At 44.8% G+C, this 18459-nt stretch overlaps 1 protein-coding gene across 1 annotated transcript; it reads left to right on the forward strand.

Annotated features, from left to right (window-relative positions):
- The first annotated feature begins 15509 nt into the window (after positions 1–15509).
- On the forward strand, positions 15510–17587 carry LOC137360192 (neuropeptides capa receptor-like). Its single transcript, XM_068025734.1, has 2 exons — positions 15510–15690; positions 16689–17587. Exons 1-2 carry the CDS (start codon positions 15510–15512, stop codon positions 17585–17587), a joined length of 1080 nt encoding a protein of 359 aa, XP_067881835.1.
- The last annotated feature ends 872 nt before the right edge of the window (positions 17588–18459 follow it).

Below are 18459 nucleotides of genomic sequence, written 5' to 3' on the forward strand. Positions count from 1 at the left end.
CTGGAATACTCCAAAATTCATTTGAAATGTCCAGTGTCGAAAAGAACTTACATCCCAGTGATATCTGTTACAAAAGTGTTGGCGTTTCCCTCCCGACCAGTGAACAGACTGGTGTTACAAAATAAAGCATGCTGTATTCAATAGTCAATCTCCAACTGCTGTCCAGTTTCTTTACAGGCTAAATAGGTGAGTTGCTCGTGAAAGTAACCGGCGCTAACAACACCCTGCTGAAGGAGGGATTGAATAGTATCCCTGACAAAAGGGTAACTCTCCAGATGGACGGGGTATTTTTCGACTGGTGTGTATGGGGTCCCATTTTTGGATTCCTCCCAGGTCATTCGGCTGCAATCATGCTTACACGTGATGAACAGTAGATGGTGCTGATGGGTTGGTCCCATCGCCCCAGCATCACAGTGGCTCAGAGGATCGGAGGGAGAAGGTTCCTTAATCGCAAACAGCGAATGGACATCTGAGATCTCGATGGTATGCTGTTCCCGAACAGCAGTTATTGTTATCATCAATTATAGCTCCGTATTGGTTCAGCACATCAGTTTCCAAATTTCCCCTCACATCTGGAGTGGGCATTAAAACAGGGGTCGGAGGGTTCCAGGTCAGGTCTCCCACACCTAGTTGAGAAGCATCTCCTGTATAAGCTGAATTTATCATATTTCCATTGAAATATTCCATTTCTGTTGAACCCCGTGATGTAAGTGAAATGTTTGATGCCCCAGAACATGGTTAACAAATGCCCTTCACAAACAGAATGAATCAGTTCAGCCCAACACACAATTCTGGAGTCATTCAGAATGGGGAGCAGTTCCTCCTGGTTTTCTCTACATAGGACAGCAGCCAGGCTTTTCTCTGTGCCCCCCACTACCATGTAAAATGTCTTGTCAGGGTTAGGTCAGATAAAGCACGTTGCCTGGGTGACTGATTTCTTCAACTGTGTCACTGCTTCCATGTTCTCTTCAGTCCAACCGGGTTAAACCTGGTCATCATCACCATTTGGTAGTTCATAAAGAAGACTCGCAGTCTCTGCAAATCGTGGGATGAGGGTGCACTGATAGGCCACAAGGCTACGGATAACACACAGGGCATTCTTTGAGGTGGACCGGGGATTTGCTGGATGAGGGTCCATTTACACCATTCCTTCCCTCAGCAATCTTCATACATTCCATCCAGAACGTGCAAATGCTCTACTTTATTGTGGCACAGTAAGCGTTGCATTGAAAGGGGTTAACTGAACCTGTTTGTTCAGCGACTATAATTAATATCAGTCTCCACGGACCCTAATTTTGTCACTGGAGGGTTTGCCTCCTCTATTAATAAGGGAATGTTTTCAATGTATTATTCCATAGTGTCAGTGGGAGCATCAGCTCTGGCACCAGCAGGAATCAACGCCTGCAGTGAAAGGGAGAGGCTAGATCAGAATCTGAGAGTAATGGATTGGAATGTTACAACAAAGGGCAACAGGAGTTTATCCTGGGAGCTTTACCTTCTTACTACAGATAATGATTGGTACTCATTTGACCAACGGATCGGTCTCGCAATTCACATTATTCAATACATTTATTATCCATTTCTCGCTATTGTTGGTGTCCCTGGTAAGTCTCTCTATCCAGCTATTAATTATCTAAGCCATGTTTACCTGAATTACTGCTCCGGTAATTTACCATGTCCTCCTGGCTGATGTTGTTATTCCTGGTGAATCTCTGTCGCCAGCTATTAGCTCTATGAACTCTATTTCAGTTCTTGTAATTTACTCTCTCAACTTTGCTGCTGCTGCTGTCTCCATTTCCAGCTTTGAGATCTGTAAATGCTGGATCTCTGAAATACTCTTATCTAATGTAAATTTTGGGACGACTGAAGCCAGTGTCATTTGTCTGCATCACGTGGACTTTAGTAAGGTATTTGACAAGGTTCCACATGGCAGACTGTCAGTAAAATGAAAGCCCATGGAATAAAGGGGAATGTGGCAGGTTGGATCCAGATTTGGCTCAGGGAGAGGAAACAAAGGGTAGTCGTGGATGAATGTTTACTGTGAGTGGAAAATTGTTTCCAGTGGCGAGCCAGAGTTCAGTTTAGTTTAGAGATAAAGCACTGAAACAGGCCCTTCGGCCCACCGAGTCTGTGCCGACCATCAAACACCCATTTATACTAATCCGACACTAATTCCATATTCCTACCACATCCCCACCTGTCCCTATATTTCCCTACCGCCTCCCTATACTAGGGACAATTTATGATGGCCAATTTACCTATCAACCTGCAAGTCTTTGGCATGTGGGAGGAAAGCGCAGCACCCGGAGCAAACCCACGCAGACACAGGGAGAACGTGCAAGCTCCACACAGGCAGTACCCAGAATTGAACCCAGGTCGCTGGAGCTGTGAGGCTGCGGTGCTAACCACTGGGCCCCTTGCTGTTTGTGGTATATATTAATGATTTAGACTTAAATGTGGGAGGCATGATTGGAACATTTGCTGATGACACAAAAATTGGTCGTGCAGTTGAAGAGGATGGCCATGGGTTGGTTGAGTGAGCAGAAAAGTAGTAAATGGAATTCAATCCAGAAAAGTGTGAGATAATGCACTTGGCGAAGGCAAATAAATTGAGGGAATACACAATGAACTGCAGTGTATTGAGAGGCGTCGAAGAAGTGAGAAACCTGGCTTGGAGTGCATGTCCACAGTTCCCTGAAAGTGGTTGGACAGTGGTGAAGAAGGCATGCAGAATGTTTTCCTTTATTGGCCGAGGTATAGAATTGAAAAGCTGGGATGCAATGCTTGAACTGTACAAAACGCTGGTTAGGCCACAGTTGGAGTATTTCATAGAGTTCTGATCACCACATTACAGAGACGACATAATTGCTCTGGAGAGAGTACAGAGGAGATTGACAAGATTGGTGACAGGGCTCGAAAGTAGCAGCCAAAGGGACTTATTGGGAAGATTAGTGTTGTTTTCCTTAGAACGGAGGAGGCCGAGGGATGACTTAATTGAGCTGTACAAAACTGAGGAGCCGAGATAAAGTAGACAGGAGGGACCTCTTTCCCCTGGCGGCTGATTCAATTACCAGGGGGCACAGAATTAAGTTGATTGATAGAAGGAGTAGAAGGGACATGAGGAAAAACGTTTTCACCCAGAGGTTGTTGGGCGTCTGGAATTCACTGTCAGGAATGGCAGAAACACTCAGTTTTTTATTCATTCATGGGATGTGGGCATCGCTGACCAGGCCAGCATTTCATGCCCATCGCCAATTGCCCTTGAGAATGTGGTGGTGAGCTGTCGTCTTGAACCACTGCTGTCCATTTGGAGTAGGTGCACCTACAGTTCTGTTAGGAAGTGAGTTCCATGATTTTGACCCAGCGACAGTGAAAGAACTAAGATATAATTCCAAGTCAGGATGGTGTGTGACTTGGAGGGGAACTTGCAGGTGGTGGTGTTCCCATGCATTTACTGCCCTTGCCCTTCTAGTTGGTGGAGTTTGCGGGTTTGGAAGGTGCTGTCTAAGGAGCATTGGTGCGTTGCGGAATTGAATATTGTAGATGGTACACACTGCTGCCACTGTGCATCGGTGGTGCTGGGAGTGATATTTGTAGATGAGGTGCCAATCATGCGGGCTGCTTTGTCCTGGATAGTGTCGAGTTTCTTGAGTGTTGTTGGAGCTGCACCAATCCAGGCAAGTGGAGAGTATTCCATCAGACTCCTGACTTCTGCCTTGCAGATGGTGATCAGGCTTTAGGGAGTCAGGAGTTGAGTTACTCGCCGTAGGATTCCTAGCCTCTGACCTGCTGTTGCAGCCACGGCATTTATATGGCTACTCCAGTTCAGTTCCTGGTCAATGGTAGCCCCTAGGATGTTGATAGTGCGGGATTCAGCAATGGTAATGCCGTTGAATGTCAAGGGGAGATGGTTTGATTCTCTCTTGTTGGAGATGGTCATTGCCTGGCACTTGGGTGCCGTGAATGTTACTTGCCACTTATCAGCCCAAGACTGGATATTGTCCAATCTTACTGCATTTCTACACGGACTGCTATAGTATCTGCGGAGTCATGAATGGTGCTGAATATAGTGCAATCATTGGAGAACTTCCACACTTCTGACCTTATGATTGAAGGAAGGTCATTGACGAAGCAGCTGAAGATGGTTGGACCTACGACACTCCCCTGAGGGCTTCCTGCAGTGATATCCTGGAGCTCAGATGATTGACCTCGAACAACCACAATCATCTTCCTCAATTTGTTTCAAAGGTACCTGGAAATGCATCTGAAGTGCTGAAACTGGCAAGGCTATGGACCAGCTAGAAGGCGGGATTAGATTGGACAGCTAGTTATCTTTGGGCCGGCACGGGCACGGCGGGCTGAATGGCCCCCTTCTGTGCTGTAATTGTGCTTTGGTTCCATTGCTTATCCTCCAATCCCTATCTGTGAAACACAAATCCCAAGTTTTACAATGTCTGAGGCTGAAGTAGGCTGTCTGCAACCTTTGTGTTCCACTAAAACCTGAGCTGAGTTCAACTCCATATTCTCCCCATCTCCAATCCTGCATATTACCACCTCTGCAATATCACCCGTATCCACCTCTGTCTCAGCCAATTTGTTACATAAGCCCTCATCCGTACATTTGTTAAATCCACACTTGACTATTCCAATTCTATCCTGGTTGCCCTCCCAGTTGTAAACCTTCATAAATCACAGCCCACCCAGAGCTCTGCTGCCTGTATTCTAACTCACACCAAATTACGATATTCTATCACTCCTGTGTTCATTGAGCTACATTGGCTCCCAGTCTGGCAGCACTTTAATTTTAATATTCTCATTCTTGTGTTTGAATCCGTCCATGGCCTTACCCCTCCAATTAGTCCCATTCCTCTGTCCATTCCCCTATTCCTGTAAGTATTTTGCCTTTAAGTCTTCATTCAATTCTTCTTTTAAAGTCAATTGTTTTTCCCTCTGCATCTTTCCCTCGCTACGGCTTTCGACTCCACAACACCTCTTTGCTGGCGGGACGGAAGCTGGGATCCATAATAAGATGTGAACCTCACAGCCAGCCACTTCTAGTGTGGCCTGAACAGTGCCCCATGCTGGGCAGGGCTGTAGCCCAGTCGCACCCTGAATGTGCTGCTCATATAGGGTGGTATTTCAATGTGACGTCAATGTACCATTCAGACAACATTGATGTACGTCTTTGAAACTTGGTCTGTGCATGTCCATTGACCGCCTGTGTTAGTCACTCTGAGCTCAACATGCATTCAGCAGCACGAGGAACCCCTCTGGGGTCAATTAAAAGGACCAGGCATCCAATTTTCACAATGGCCGTTTGACTTACTTCTGATATTTTAAACTTATTGGAGGTGCTTTGGATATTTTTTTCTGGAGTTTGTGTTGTGAGCTGCTGCGGACATTCAGGGAGGACAGTGGATTCTGTGACCCAACTCTGGACGAGGTATGGGGACTGCAGCTACAGTGTCTCTGGGTTTGTAACATGACCAAAAAATGGAGCACAGGCTGTCGAGAAGGCGAACTCTGTAAAGCGGGAGGAGGAGAGGACTGTGCCCGACCCACTCCGGATTTTCCAAGAGCACTTTCCTATATACACCTTACCCAGGAGCAGGGTGGAAGGTGACTCTGATTCAATAGGCAGATGTTCACAGGGCTGCATCACTTCCTGCAACACGACCTGGAGCCTCCCACCAGGGTGAGGATGGAGCTGTCTGTGGCTATTGACGTCACAGTTTGTTGCTCTTCATTGCATCCTGATCTTTCCAGGCAGGCGTGGGCGGCATATTCAACATAGAGTCACAGAGAGTCATAGAGCCATTTACGCTACCGAAGGAGTCTATGCAGTCCATCGATTCCATGCCGGTTCACTGTGGAACGATTCAGTCAGGCCCACTCACTGCTCACTCCCCGTAGCCTTGCAAGTTCATTTCCTTCAAGTGCTCACCCAATGTCCTTTTGAAATCATAATGGTCTTGGCTTCCATTACCTTCATGGTCAGTGAGTTCCTGCTCATTATTATCCCCTGCATAAAAATGTCTTCCTCATATTCTCCTTCCATCCTTTACCCAAAACAATCCATCTGCGTTCCCCACTGCTTGTTCCATTAGTTAATGGGAACAATTTTCCTGGTCTATCTTCTCTAAGCATGTCAAAACAACGTAAGAAATAGGAGCAAGAGTAGGCCATTCAGCCCCTCAAGTCAGCCCCGCCATTGAATACGATCATCGCTGATCTGTCCCAGGCCTCAACTCCTCTTTCGGGCCTACTCTGCATAACTCTCGACTTCCTGAGTGTTCAAAAATCGAGCCACATCCTCCTCAAATTCATTAAGTTACCACAACTCTCTGATGTAGACATTTCCAGAGATTCACCAGCCTCTGAGAGAAGAAATACCTTTACACCTCAATTTTAAATGTTTGATCTGTTATTCTGTCACCATGGCCCCTAGTTCGAAATTCTCCCATCAGTAGAAACATATTGTCAACATCTACCCTGTCAATCCACCTTAGAATCTTACATGTTTCAATCAGATCACCTCTCATTCTTCTGAACGCCAATGGAAAAAGGCCTAACCTGTTTAGCTGTTCTTGAGAAGACAACCCCTTCATCCCAGGAATCAGCCAAGTGACAATTTTCTGAACTGCCCCCAATGCTGCTAATTCCTTCCTTTAATAAGGGGACCAAAACAGCACGCAGCACTCCAGGTATGACCTCACCAACACCCTGAACAGTTGTAACAAGACTTCCCTAGTTTTAAACTCGAACCCCCTAGCAATAAAGGTCAGGATTTCATATGCTTTCATAATTACTTGTGCACCTGCATGGCAACATTTTGTGTTTCATGTACAAGAACACCCATATCCCTCTGTGCTGCAGTATTTGGTAGTCTTTCTCTATCTAAATAATAATCTGCCTTTTCATTCTTCTTACCAAATTGTATGACATCACACTTTCCCAAATTGAACTCCATCTGCGAAGTTGTTTTTCCCCATTCACTTAAGCTATCTATATCCCTTTGCAGATTCTTCGTATCCTCATCACAACATGCCTTCACATCTACTTATGTAACGTCAGCAAATTTAGATACACTACACTCTGCCCCTTCCTCCAAGTCACTAAAGTAGAAAGTAAATAGTCGAGGCTCTGGGACAGATCCTTGGAGTACCCACTAGATACGGCTTTCCAACCTGAAAAAGACCCATAAATCCCAGCTCACTGCCTTCTGTGTGTTAGCCAATCCTCAATCGATGCCAACACATTATCCCCAATATCCTGAGCTCTTATTTTGTGCAATAACCTTTTATGTGGCACTTTATCGAACGCCTTCTGAAAATCCAAATGCACTGCATCTACCAGTTTCACTTTATTCACTCTGCTTGCTATATCCTCAAAGAACTCGAACAAAATTGTCAAAGATGATTTCCTTTTCATAAAACCATATTGATTTTGTTTGATTGCATTATATTTTTCTAAATGTCCTGCTGTTTCTTCCTTAATAATGGACTCTAGCATTTTCCCAATGACAGATGTTAAGCCAACTGGTCTATCGTTTCCTGCTTTCTGTCAATCCCCTTTATTGCAGAGGGGCATCACATAAGCATCTTTCCAATCCGCTGGTATCCGACCGGAATCCAGTGAGTTTTGATGCATTCTGACCAATGCCTCCACTATCTCTGCAGCCACTTCCTGCAAAACACTTGGATGCAGGTCATCAGGACCTGACAATTTTTTTGCCTTCAGTACCAGCAGTTTTTCCAGCACCTTTCCCCACTTGGTACAGGTTGTTACAAGCTCCCTCTCCCATTTACACCTTTCTCATTTATTATTGTTGGGATGTTTATAGTGTCCACCACCGTAAATACCGAAGCAAAATATTGGTTTAAATTGTCGGGCATTTTCCTGTTCCCTGTTATTAATTCGACAGTCTCATCCTCTAAAGGCTCCACACTTATATTATCTACTCTCTTTTTTTATATATACACGTTGAAGCTCTTATTGACATTAATGTGCTGTTGTCCCTTCACCAGGAAAAATGCCGTGAACAACGGGTGCCACCGCCACCCCCCCCCCCCCACCCCCAACGTTGCCTTGATAGATGTCACCAAAGCCTTTGACCTCGTCCGAATACGTGGTCTCTTCAGGCTACTAGCAAAGATTAGATGTCCACCAAGATGCTACGTATCATCACCTCATTCCATGACAATATGAAAGACACAATTCAGCATAATGGTTACTCATCAGACCCCTTTCCTATCCTGAGTGGCGTGAAAAGGGGCTGTGTTCTCGCACTTACATTGTTTGGGATCTTCTTCTCCCTGCTGCTCTCACATGTGTTCAAGTCTTCAGAAGAAGGAATTTTCCTCCACACAAGGCCAGATGGCAGATTTTACAACCTTGCCCATCTTGGACCGAAGGCCAAAGTACAGTAAGTCCGAATCAGGGAACTCCTCTTTGCTGACGATGCTGCATTCAGCACGTCAGAAATTTTCCATCCCACAATATCGGCTACCACATTCTGGAAGTGGTTCACGAGTTCACCTCCGTGCGCTCAACCATCACCAGCAACTTATCTCTCGATACAGAAATCAATAAGCGCATGGGAAAGGCGTCCACTGCGATATCCAGACTGGGTAAGAGAGGGTGGGAAAATGACGCACTGACACGGAGCACAAACGTCCAAGTATTTTAAGCCTGTGTCCTCAATACCTGTCTCTATGGCAGCGAGGCCTGGACAACGTCCATCAGCAAGAGCGACGTTTCAACTCATTCCAACTTCGCTGTCTCTGAAGAATCCTTGGCATCAGGTGGCAGGACAGTATCGCAAACACAGAAGTCCTCGAGGCAGCCACCATCCCCAGCATTTGCGCCCCTTTGAGCCAGCGGTGCTTGAGATTGCTTGGCCACGTGAGCTGCATGGAAGATGGCAGGATCCCCCAAGGACATATTGTAAAGTGAGCTTATCGCTGGTATCTGACCCACCAGCCGTCCATGTCTCCGCTTTCAAACGCGACATGAAGTCTTGCTACATTGACCAAAAGTCGTGAGAGCCAGTTTCCAGCTATTGCCAGAGCTGGTTGACAGCCATAAAGGCGGGGCTAAACAGAGGTGAGTTGAAGAGACTCAGCAGGTGGCAGGAAAAGAGACAGCAGTGTAAGGAGAGAACCAACTGTGTAACAGCTATGACAACCAACTTCATCTGCGGCACCTGTGGAAGAGTCTGTCATTCTATAATTGGCCTTTTTTAGCCACTCCAAGCGCTGCTCCACAAATCACTGAACACCTCCAGGCGCTTACCATTGTCTCGCGAGAGAAGGAGGCCAAAAAGGAAAGACGCTGTTACTTTTTTATATATTTCTTGTCAAATTACTATCATAAACAATTTTCTCCCTCTTTATCAGAATCTTTAGTCATCTGATGCTGGCTTCTAAAACAAAATCCTAATCCTTTGGTCTACCACAAGCTTCCGCTGCTTTGTCTTCCTTTATTTTTGATTTTCCCCGCCCGATTTAGACAACTCTTTTGTCATACCTATGTAATTGCACTTGCTTAAATTGAAGACACTAGGTTGAGACCCGAGTTGCTCACTCTCAAATTGCATTTAAAATTCTACCATGTACTGATCGCTTCCCCCTGGAGGATCCTTAACTACGAAATCTCTTATTGACCCTACCTCACGACGCATTACCAACTCTAAAATAGCCTGTTCCCGGGTAGATTATTCAATGTATTGTTCTGAGAGACAATCCCTGATGCATTCCACAAATTTGTCTTCCCATGCTACCCTTGCCAATTTGATTTGTCCAGTCTGTATGCAGATTAAAATCACCTACGATAATTGCAGTGCACTTCTTACACGCCTCCATTATTTCCTGGTTAATATTTTGTCCTACAGGGAGGCAACTCATCGGGGGCCTATTGACCACTCGACAAGTGATTTCCTTCTCTTGCTATTCCTTATTTCTATCCAAACTGATTCGACATCACGATCGATTACACCTATATCCTTATTCAAAACTGCACTGGTCCCTTCTTGATAGCAAAGCAACCCTACCTCCTTTTCCTTTAGGTCTATTCTTCCAGAACGTCAAATATCCTTGAATTTTTAGTTTCCAGTCCTGGTCATCCTGCAACCACGTCTCTGAGATAGCTATCAAATCATTTTCATTTATTTCTACCTCTGCCGTCTTGTTACAAATGCTACGTGCATTCAGATAAACAGCTTTATGCTTTGACTTTTTAATATTTTTACCAACTCTGGTTCGAATTTCTGCTGCACTCTTATGCTTGTATTCTCTGTCCCTACCTGACACACTCTGATTAATGTATGTCCCTTCACTACCCTGCACCTCTGCACTTTCGATACTTATGACTTTTTAAACTTCCCTTCAATTGAACCCCCCCAACGATTTCGTTCAAAGCCTTATCTGCAATACAAGTTGCACAGTTTCCCAGGACACTGGTCTCAGCATGGTTCAAGTGAAGCCCATCCCAACGGGACACCTCTCTCTTTCCCCAGTACTGGTGCCAGTGTCTCATTAATCATAACCCATTTCACCCACACCAATCTTTAAGCTACGCATTTACCTCTCTAATCTTATTTACCATCCGACAATTTCAACTTGGTTCAGGTAGTAATGGGGAGATAATTACTTTTTTGGTTCTGCTTTTTAATTTAGCCCCAAGCTGCTCGTAGTGCCTCAGCAGAACCTGTTTCCTAGTCCTACCTATATCATTGGTACCTACATGTACCTACATGGACCACAGGAACTGGATTCTTCTCCTCCCAGTCCAAGTTCCTCTCGAGCCCAGGAAATTATGTCCTTAACCTTGTCACCAGGTAAGCAACACAGCCTTCGGGACTCTCTATCTTTGCTGCAGAGTACAGTATCTATTTACCTGACTATGCTATCCCCTATTACTGCCATATTTCTCTCTTCTCCTCTGCCCACTTGAATGGCACTCTGAACTACTATGCTGTGGTCAGTTTGCACATCCTCCCTGCTGTCTGTGCCCTCGTCCACACCAGGAGCATGAGCCTCGTACCTATTGGACAAGGGCACTGGCTGAGGCTCCTTCAAAGCTAAAGTCTGGATCCTCATACCTGCCTCGCTCACAGTCACACCCTCCTGTCCCTGACAACGCTCCAAATGTGATGGAATTAATCTAACGGGTGTGAATGTCTCCTGTGTAAGGTAGCTCTCCCCTTCCCTGGTGTGTCGCAGTGTCCAAAGCTTGGACTGCGAAAGAACATAGAAACATATGAGCTAGGAACAGGAATAGGCAATTCAGCCCCTCCAGCCAGCTCCACCATTCATAATGATCATGGCTAATCTCATCTCGGCCTCAGCTCCACTTTCCTCCCCGTGCTCCATAACCCGTAAACCCATTATTAATTAAAAATATGTCTTTCCCCTGCTTAAATCTACTCAATGTCCCGGCATCCACCAAACTCTGGGGTAGTGAATTCCACACACTCACGACCCATTGAGGGAAGTACATTCTCCTTATCTCTCTTTTAAATCTGCTACCCCTTAACCTAAAACTATTCTAGATTGCCCCACAAGAGGAAACATCCTTCCTGCGTCTACTTTGTCAATCCAGTGAATCAACTGATATACGTCATTTAGATCTCCTCTCATTCTTCTGAACTCCAGACAGTAAAGGCCTAAACCACTCAATCTCTCTTCATAAGAGAACTCCCCCCACCCCCCTCCGCCACCCCTACCGCCATCTCTGGAATCAATCTAATGTACCTCCTCTGAATTGCCTCCAAAGTAATTACATCTCTCTTCAAGTAAGGGGACCAAAACTGGACGCAATACTCCAGGTCTCACTAATACCTTGTACAGTTGCAGCAACACTTCCCTTCTTTTATATACTATTCCTTTTGCAAAAAATTCCAAAATTACATTTGCCTTCCTTATTACCTGCTGTACCTGCACGCAAGCTTTCTGTGATCCCAGCACGGGAACACCCAGATCCCTCTGCACCAAAGCACTCTGAATTTTCTCTCCATTTATATAATAATTTGCCTTTCTAATCTTCTGACCAAAATGGATAACCTCACACTTAAACTCAATCTATCACATTTTGGCCCATTTTTTAATATCCATATCCATTAAAAAAAAATAATTCTTTCTTGCTTCATCTCTGAACCAAAGGTCCTGGAGCAACTAACACTTGCTGCAGATATGGTCACTGTGGATCGAACAGGCGTCCACCAGCTCCCACATACTGCAGCTGCACAGATCGCCTGGCCAGTCTTCTTCTATTTAATTATTTAACTATGATCTCAGTATTTAAAAAATGAATTATTTAAGTGCACTCTTAACCTGTAATGACGTCTCCTAATTTAAATCACTTGGACAAAACAAAAAAGAGACATGGAAGAAATACCCACCAATCACAGATCAGCTCCCATATGATGTCATACTTCGTATTTTATTTGTTGGTCAAGCAGGCCCACTGTTCACGCTCTCGCCGCCACATCTGCCTCTCTCTCTCTCGCTCTGTCTGGTCTCCGACCCTGTTCCTTTTGGTGCGCTTTTCAAAGCTCTGCTCCCGCTGTGTTTTCTTTCTGTCTCTGATAATCTTGTACACTTCTATCAAATCTCCTGTCAATCTCCTTTGCTCCGAGGAGAGAACTTCCAGCTTCTCCAAAGTAACCTTGCAACAAAAATCCATAATCCCTGGAAGCATTCAGGTGGAATCATAGAATCACAGAATGCTTATGGCACGGAAAGAGGTCACTTGGCCTATCGTGTCTGGGTCGGCCGACAAGTTATCCACCTATTTAAATCCCACCTTCCAGCATTTGGTCAGTAGCCCTGCAGATTGCGCACTTGCGGTGCATATCCAGATTCCTTTGGAAAGGCACAACTACCCTTTCAGGCACCATACTTTGGATAGAAAACGCGGTCATCATCGCCATGCTATTTTTTTCTACCAGTCAGTTTAAATCTATACCTCCTCGTTGCTGACCGATGTGTTAAGGTGACTGGAGCCTTTATCCAGTATACCAATGCAGCTCAAAATTTTGTACATTTCAATCAGATTTCCCAAAACCTTCTCTGTTCTAAAGAGAACAACCTCAACAGATCGAATCTTTCCTCAGAGCTGCATTTTTCCAGCCCTGGCAACATCCTCATTATTCTCGTCTGTACGGTCTCTCGGGCAATTTACATCCTTTCTGTAATGAAGTGACCAAAACTGCACAGATTACTCAAGTTGCGGCCTAACCAATGAATTATACAGTTCCAGCATACCTCCCTGCTCGTTTATTCTATACCTTGGCTGATAAATGAAAATATTCCATATGCCGTCTTAACCACCATATCGACCTGTCCTGCTACCTTCAGCTATCTGTGGACAGTCGCTCCAAGGTCCCTCACTTCCTCTACACTTCTCAGTACTTTTCCATTTATTGTGTATTCCTTTGCCTTGTTTGACCTTCACAAATGCATCACGTCACACTTCTCCAGGTTGAATTCCATTTTCCACTATTCTGCCCATCTGGCGAGATCATCAATACCTTCCTGCATCCTATAGCTATTCTGCTCGCTATCAACCACGCGACCAATTTTTGTGTTCCCTGCAAATAACCTCATTGCCTCATATATTTAGATCCAAATCGTTAATATGTACAACAAAAATCAAGGTACCATGTACAGGACCGTGCAGAGAAACCCTGGAAAGAGCACTCCAATCACTAAAATACTCGAAAAAAGCTACCATATGCTTCCTGCCACTGAGCCAATTTTCAACCCAGCTTGCTACATTCCCCTGGAATTCAAATGATTGAAGTTTGCTCACCAGTCCACCACGTGGGAGATCGTCAAACCCCTTCACAAAATCTATGTCGACCACATCACCTGCACTACTCGCACCAATCTCCCTTGTTAATTCTTCCAAAAACGCAATCCAATTCGTCAGACAAGATTTTCCCTTAATAAATCCATGCTGTCTGTCCTTTATTAACCTGTGCCTTTCAATGTGACAGTTTATACTTTTTCTCAGAATAGATTCCAATAATTTGCCCGCGACTGACTTTGGACTGCCTGGCCTGTTGTTCTTCGTTCTATCCCTCGCTCCCTTTATAAACAAAAGTACGATGTTGGCAGTTCTTTAATGCCCTGGCACCGAACCTGTATCCACTGAGAACTAGAAAATAATAGACAGACCCTCTGCTAATTCTTCTTTTTTTTTTTTGGCAGCCGAGGGTAAACTTCATCTGGTCCTGATGATTTATCCAATGTCCAGGATAATAATCCATTTAAGACATCCTCTCCTCTCAGGTTCATCACATCCAATAGTTCACACTCCTCTTCCTTAACTACAACATATGCATCATTGCCCTCTTTTGTGAAGACATATGCAAAGTATTAATATTGAGCCATACCATCATGTTCCATCTCTACAAATAGGTTACGTTTTTGCTATTTTATGTTCCCTACTCTTTCTTTAGTTATCCTCTTACGCTTCACTGATGAAACATCTTGGGTTCCCCTTGATTTTCCTTGCCAATACTCCTTATGCCCTCTCTTTTGTTTGCTACTTTCCTTTTTGATTTCACCGCTCCACTTTCTATTCTCCTCTCGGCTTTCTGGAGTATTCAGCTCTCTTTGTCGGACATAAGCTTTCCTTTTCTGCCCGAACTTACCCTGAAGGTTCCTTGACATTAAAGGGCTCTAGATTCGACCATTTCACCATTTTTCGTTCTGGGAACATGTTTACTCTGAATCCTCCCGTTCAAATGCTCCCAACTGCTCTGACATAGTCTTACTATCACGTGGCTCTTTCCAGTTCACTTTCGTTAAATTATTCCTCAGTTTAGTACAATTGCCCTTGCCTCAATTGAGAACTCTAACTCCTGTTCTATCTCTGTCTTTTCCAGCATTAAGTTCAGACTGATTGATTTATGATGGTTACCATTTAAATGCGCTACCATCAAAATGGGCTCCCATTGTCACTCCTACCACCTGCCCAGTTTCATTTCTTAAAACTATATCTAAAACTGCACCCTCTCTTGTTGCATTTGCCACATACTGGCCATAAGGTTTCTCCTGAGTACTGAGCAAAAATGGTTACTTATCATCGCCTGACTTTGCTCCTGTCTCAGCTCCTGTGATCAAAACATTCATTCATGCCATCGTTGCCACTGAACTTGACCTTTACAATGCCCCCCTGCTGACCTCGCACATTCTATTCACTGTAAACTGCTGGTCATCCAAAACCCTGCTGCTGATGTGTTAACTCACAAAAAATCCGGTTCACCTATCACTCCTGTGTTCGTGGCCTTAATTGGCTATCGATTAAGAAAAGTCCTGATTTAAAATTCTCATCATTATTTTCAAATTCATCCGTGGCCTCAGTACTCCCTGATTTGGATTTTATGGGTCCCCAAAAGGTCGGAGGCGGGGAAGACCATGGAATTGCAATGGGCAGTAAGGGCAGTGGTCCCTTCGTTCACGATCTTCAAGTGATCTTGATAAGTGCAGGATAGGTCGACGATGACCTTCCAGCCCAGTGACCAATTGAGACCCTCAAGTGGCCACCACCGCTGTTGGGATCTAACTAGTGATGAGTTAATTCTGTCACTTGGGGAGGGCGCCATGTATAAAGGGACACTCTTCCTGTGGGCTTGGGGTTCTCTCTCCTCCCTGGGTAATATGTGGCCCACATATGGCAACGGTCAGGAAACAATGACCCTCCCAGGATACCCCTCCCCCATGGGACTTATTACTTCTGCTCCAGTCCCCCGTACCTGGGGGCTGGGTCTCCAAGACTGCTCCTGATCCGGGTGCAGTACCAGCAATGGCCCCTGCTCCCAGACTGACGACGGCTACACCACTTAATTGCCGTTAGGTCACTGAATTGCATCGGCTGTAAGTTCCCAATATCTCGGACTCAGTTCCCCTTATATTTTCGGACCGCCGTTAGGAACCAGGCTGGCTCCACTAAATTCAGCTCCCTGCCTCCAGCAGACATCCCTATCACTGGTACAATAATTAGCTGCAGCAGGACAGTGGTAACCAATATACAAATATCACTCTGCACCCTTCAAACGGTTCTTTCTGCTCCCAAGTTGATGTATCATTTCGTCATAATTTTCCTTGTTTACAGTTAACTTAGTGACGATTGAGATTACATTTTTTCACTAATTTATCAGTAGTCTCATTCCCAATAATTCTTTTGAAATATTTGAATTCCGTGCTGACTATCACAGGTGACGGAATCTCTCAGTCATTCCAACATTTAACTTTCTATACAAGAACAAAGTGCTGCAGATGTTATAAATCTGAAATAAAAACGTAACATGTTGGAAATATTTAGCAGGTCTGGCAGCTTATGTTGAGTGAGAAACAGAGTTAATGTTTCATGTCGGTGACCCTTCATTAGAACTGGGAGAGAATAGAGATGGAACAGTTTGTAAACCAGACAGGGAAAGGAGAGGGAAGGGCATTATGATCAACATGAGTTTAACAATTTCAATATTATCCTCCTCTTATTTAATCTCTTCTTACTTCCACCGTATCACAGAACTTCCAATTTGTTCTTTCCGTTCCAATCATACCAATACATCACTGGATACAGTAACACATTTATAAATCTCTATAACTCCTCAATCAAACTGGTACCTTTGATCCTGCCTGATGTATAATTTCCCTGTGTATTTTCCATCCTCACAGTTAACATGCTAACGATTGGGATCTTTTCTCGGGGAGAGTGTGGTCTCTCCAAATGTGTCACTTGCTACCTGGTGGCCATGGCAGCGGCGGATCTACTGGTCATTATCCTGGACCTAATATTGAGGCACATTCCCATTCTTTACTGGGAACAGTTTCAGTTGCTGTGGGACATCCCAGTGTGTAATATCCACGCTGCCCTGCTTTACGCAGCCACTGACTGTTCTATCTGGTTCACCATCACTTTCACCTTCGATCGATTTGTGGCCATTTGTTTCCAGAAGCTGAAAAGTAAATATTGCCTCGAGAAAACAGCAGCTGTGGTTCTGGGAACAGTGACTGTGCTGAGCTGTTTGAAGAACATCATCTGGTATTTCATGTTCTCAGTTCGGTATTTGATGTTGAACCTCCCTTGGTTTTGTGCTGGAACAGGATATGTTCAGTCCTCTCGTGTCTGGGTAACAATCGAGTTTCTCCATAACATTCTAACCCCGGGTGTCCCATTTGTGGTGATTCTGTTGCTCAATGCTCTCACAGTTAGACACATTTTAGTGAGCAGCAGAGGACGCAAGAGACTACGGGCTCACAGTAGTGGGGAGAGTCGCAGAGATCCAGAAATGGAGACCCGAAGGAAATCCATCATTTTACTGTTAGTCATCTCGGCCAATTTTATCCTGTTATGGTCAGTGTTTATGGTGTATTCGATGTGGAACAGGTTGCGATATTGGGGGGATCAGTCTATATTTCTACCTGATTTTCTGCAGGAATTGGGTTTCATGCTGCAGCTCCTGAGTTGCTGCACAAACACTGCCATTTATGCCGTGACACAGACTCAGTTCAGAGAGCAGTTAAAGATAGTGCTGACATATCCCTTTATTTTAATTATGAAATTCTTTCAATGATGAGAGGAGCTGAATCACTGACTGTTATCAGCAGCGGGGCTGGGATGGGGTGGGGTTGGAGGCGGTTGTCACTATGGTGACAGAGCGAGGACGGGACCTGTCGCTTGGTGACAGAGGTCACAGTGCACATCATTTAAAGTGACCCCAGTGCATATCATTTAAAATAGCCATAGTGCATCTCAGTTGAAATGGCCGGGGAACATAGCATTCATAATGGCTGGACAGCAGATGACTTTAAAAGGCAACAGCAACTGTCACAAAAAATTGCCAATTGCATCCCCAGTCAGTATTAGGCCTCATCGAGAGAGGCAAAGACAGACGAACAGAGCAGGAAATGCCTAATTCGATCCCCGCCCTGCATTGAACCACACAGAGACACACACAAACAGAGCAGGAAAAGCCTCCATCTATTTACGATCTGTATTAACCATGCCGCGAGTTAATGGGAATACAAAAAGGGAAGGAACAGAATACGTTCATCCCTGGTCTGTATCCAACCACAGAGATGCAGACACAAACAATCAGAGCAAGGCAGGCCTAAATCTGTCAACAGTCTGCGTTGAATTAAGCATAGAGATACTAAGACAGACAAACAAAGCAGTAAAGGTCTAACTGCAGCCCCAGACATGAGTAAATCACACAGAGAGATACTGAGTCACACAAGCAGCAAAGGAAGGAACTAATTCTGTCCCTGGTCTGTACTCAACCATACTGAGTGGTTCTAACACACACATACTGAGCGGAAAAGGTATAATTGTATCTGCAATCTGCACTAAACCATACACAGATATACTGAGACACACACACACAGAAGGGAAGGCTTGAGTCTCTCCCCGATCTGTAATAAACGGTACAGTGCGGTAATGTGATCC

Source organism: Heterodontus francisci, unplaced genomic scaffold, assembly GCF_036365525.1.
Source record: "Heterodontus francisci isolate sHetFra1 unplaced genomic scaffold, sHetFra1.hap1 HAP1_SCAFFOLD_537, whole genome shotgun sequence".
Lineage (NCBI taxonomy): Eukaryota > Metazoa > Chordata > Chondrichthyes > Heterodontiformes > Heterodontidae > Heterodontus > Heterodontus francisci.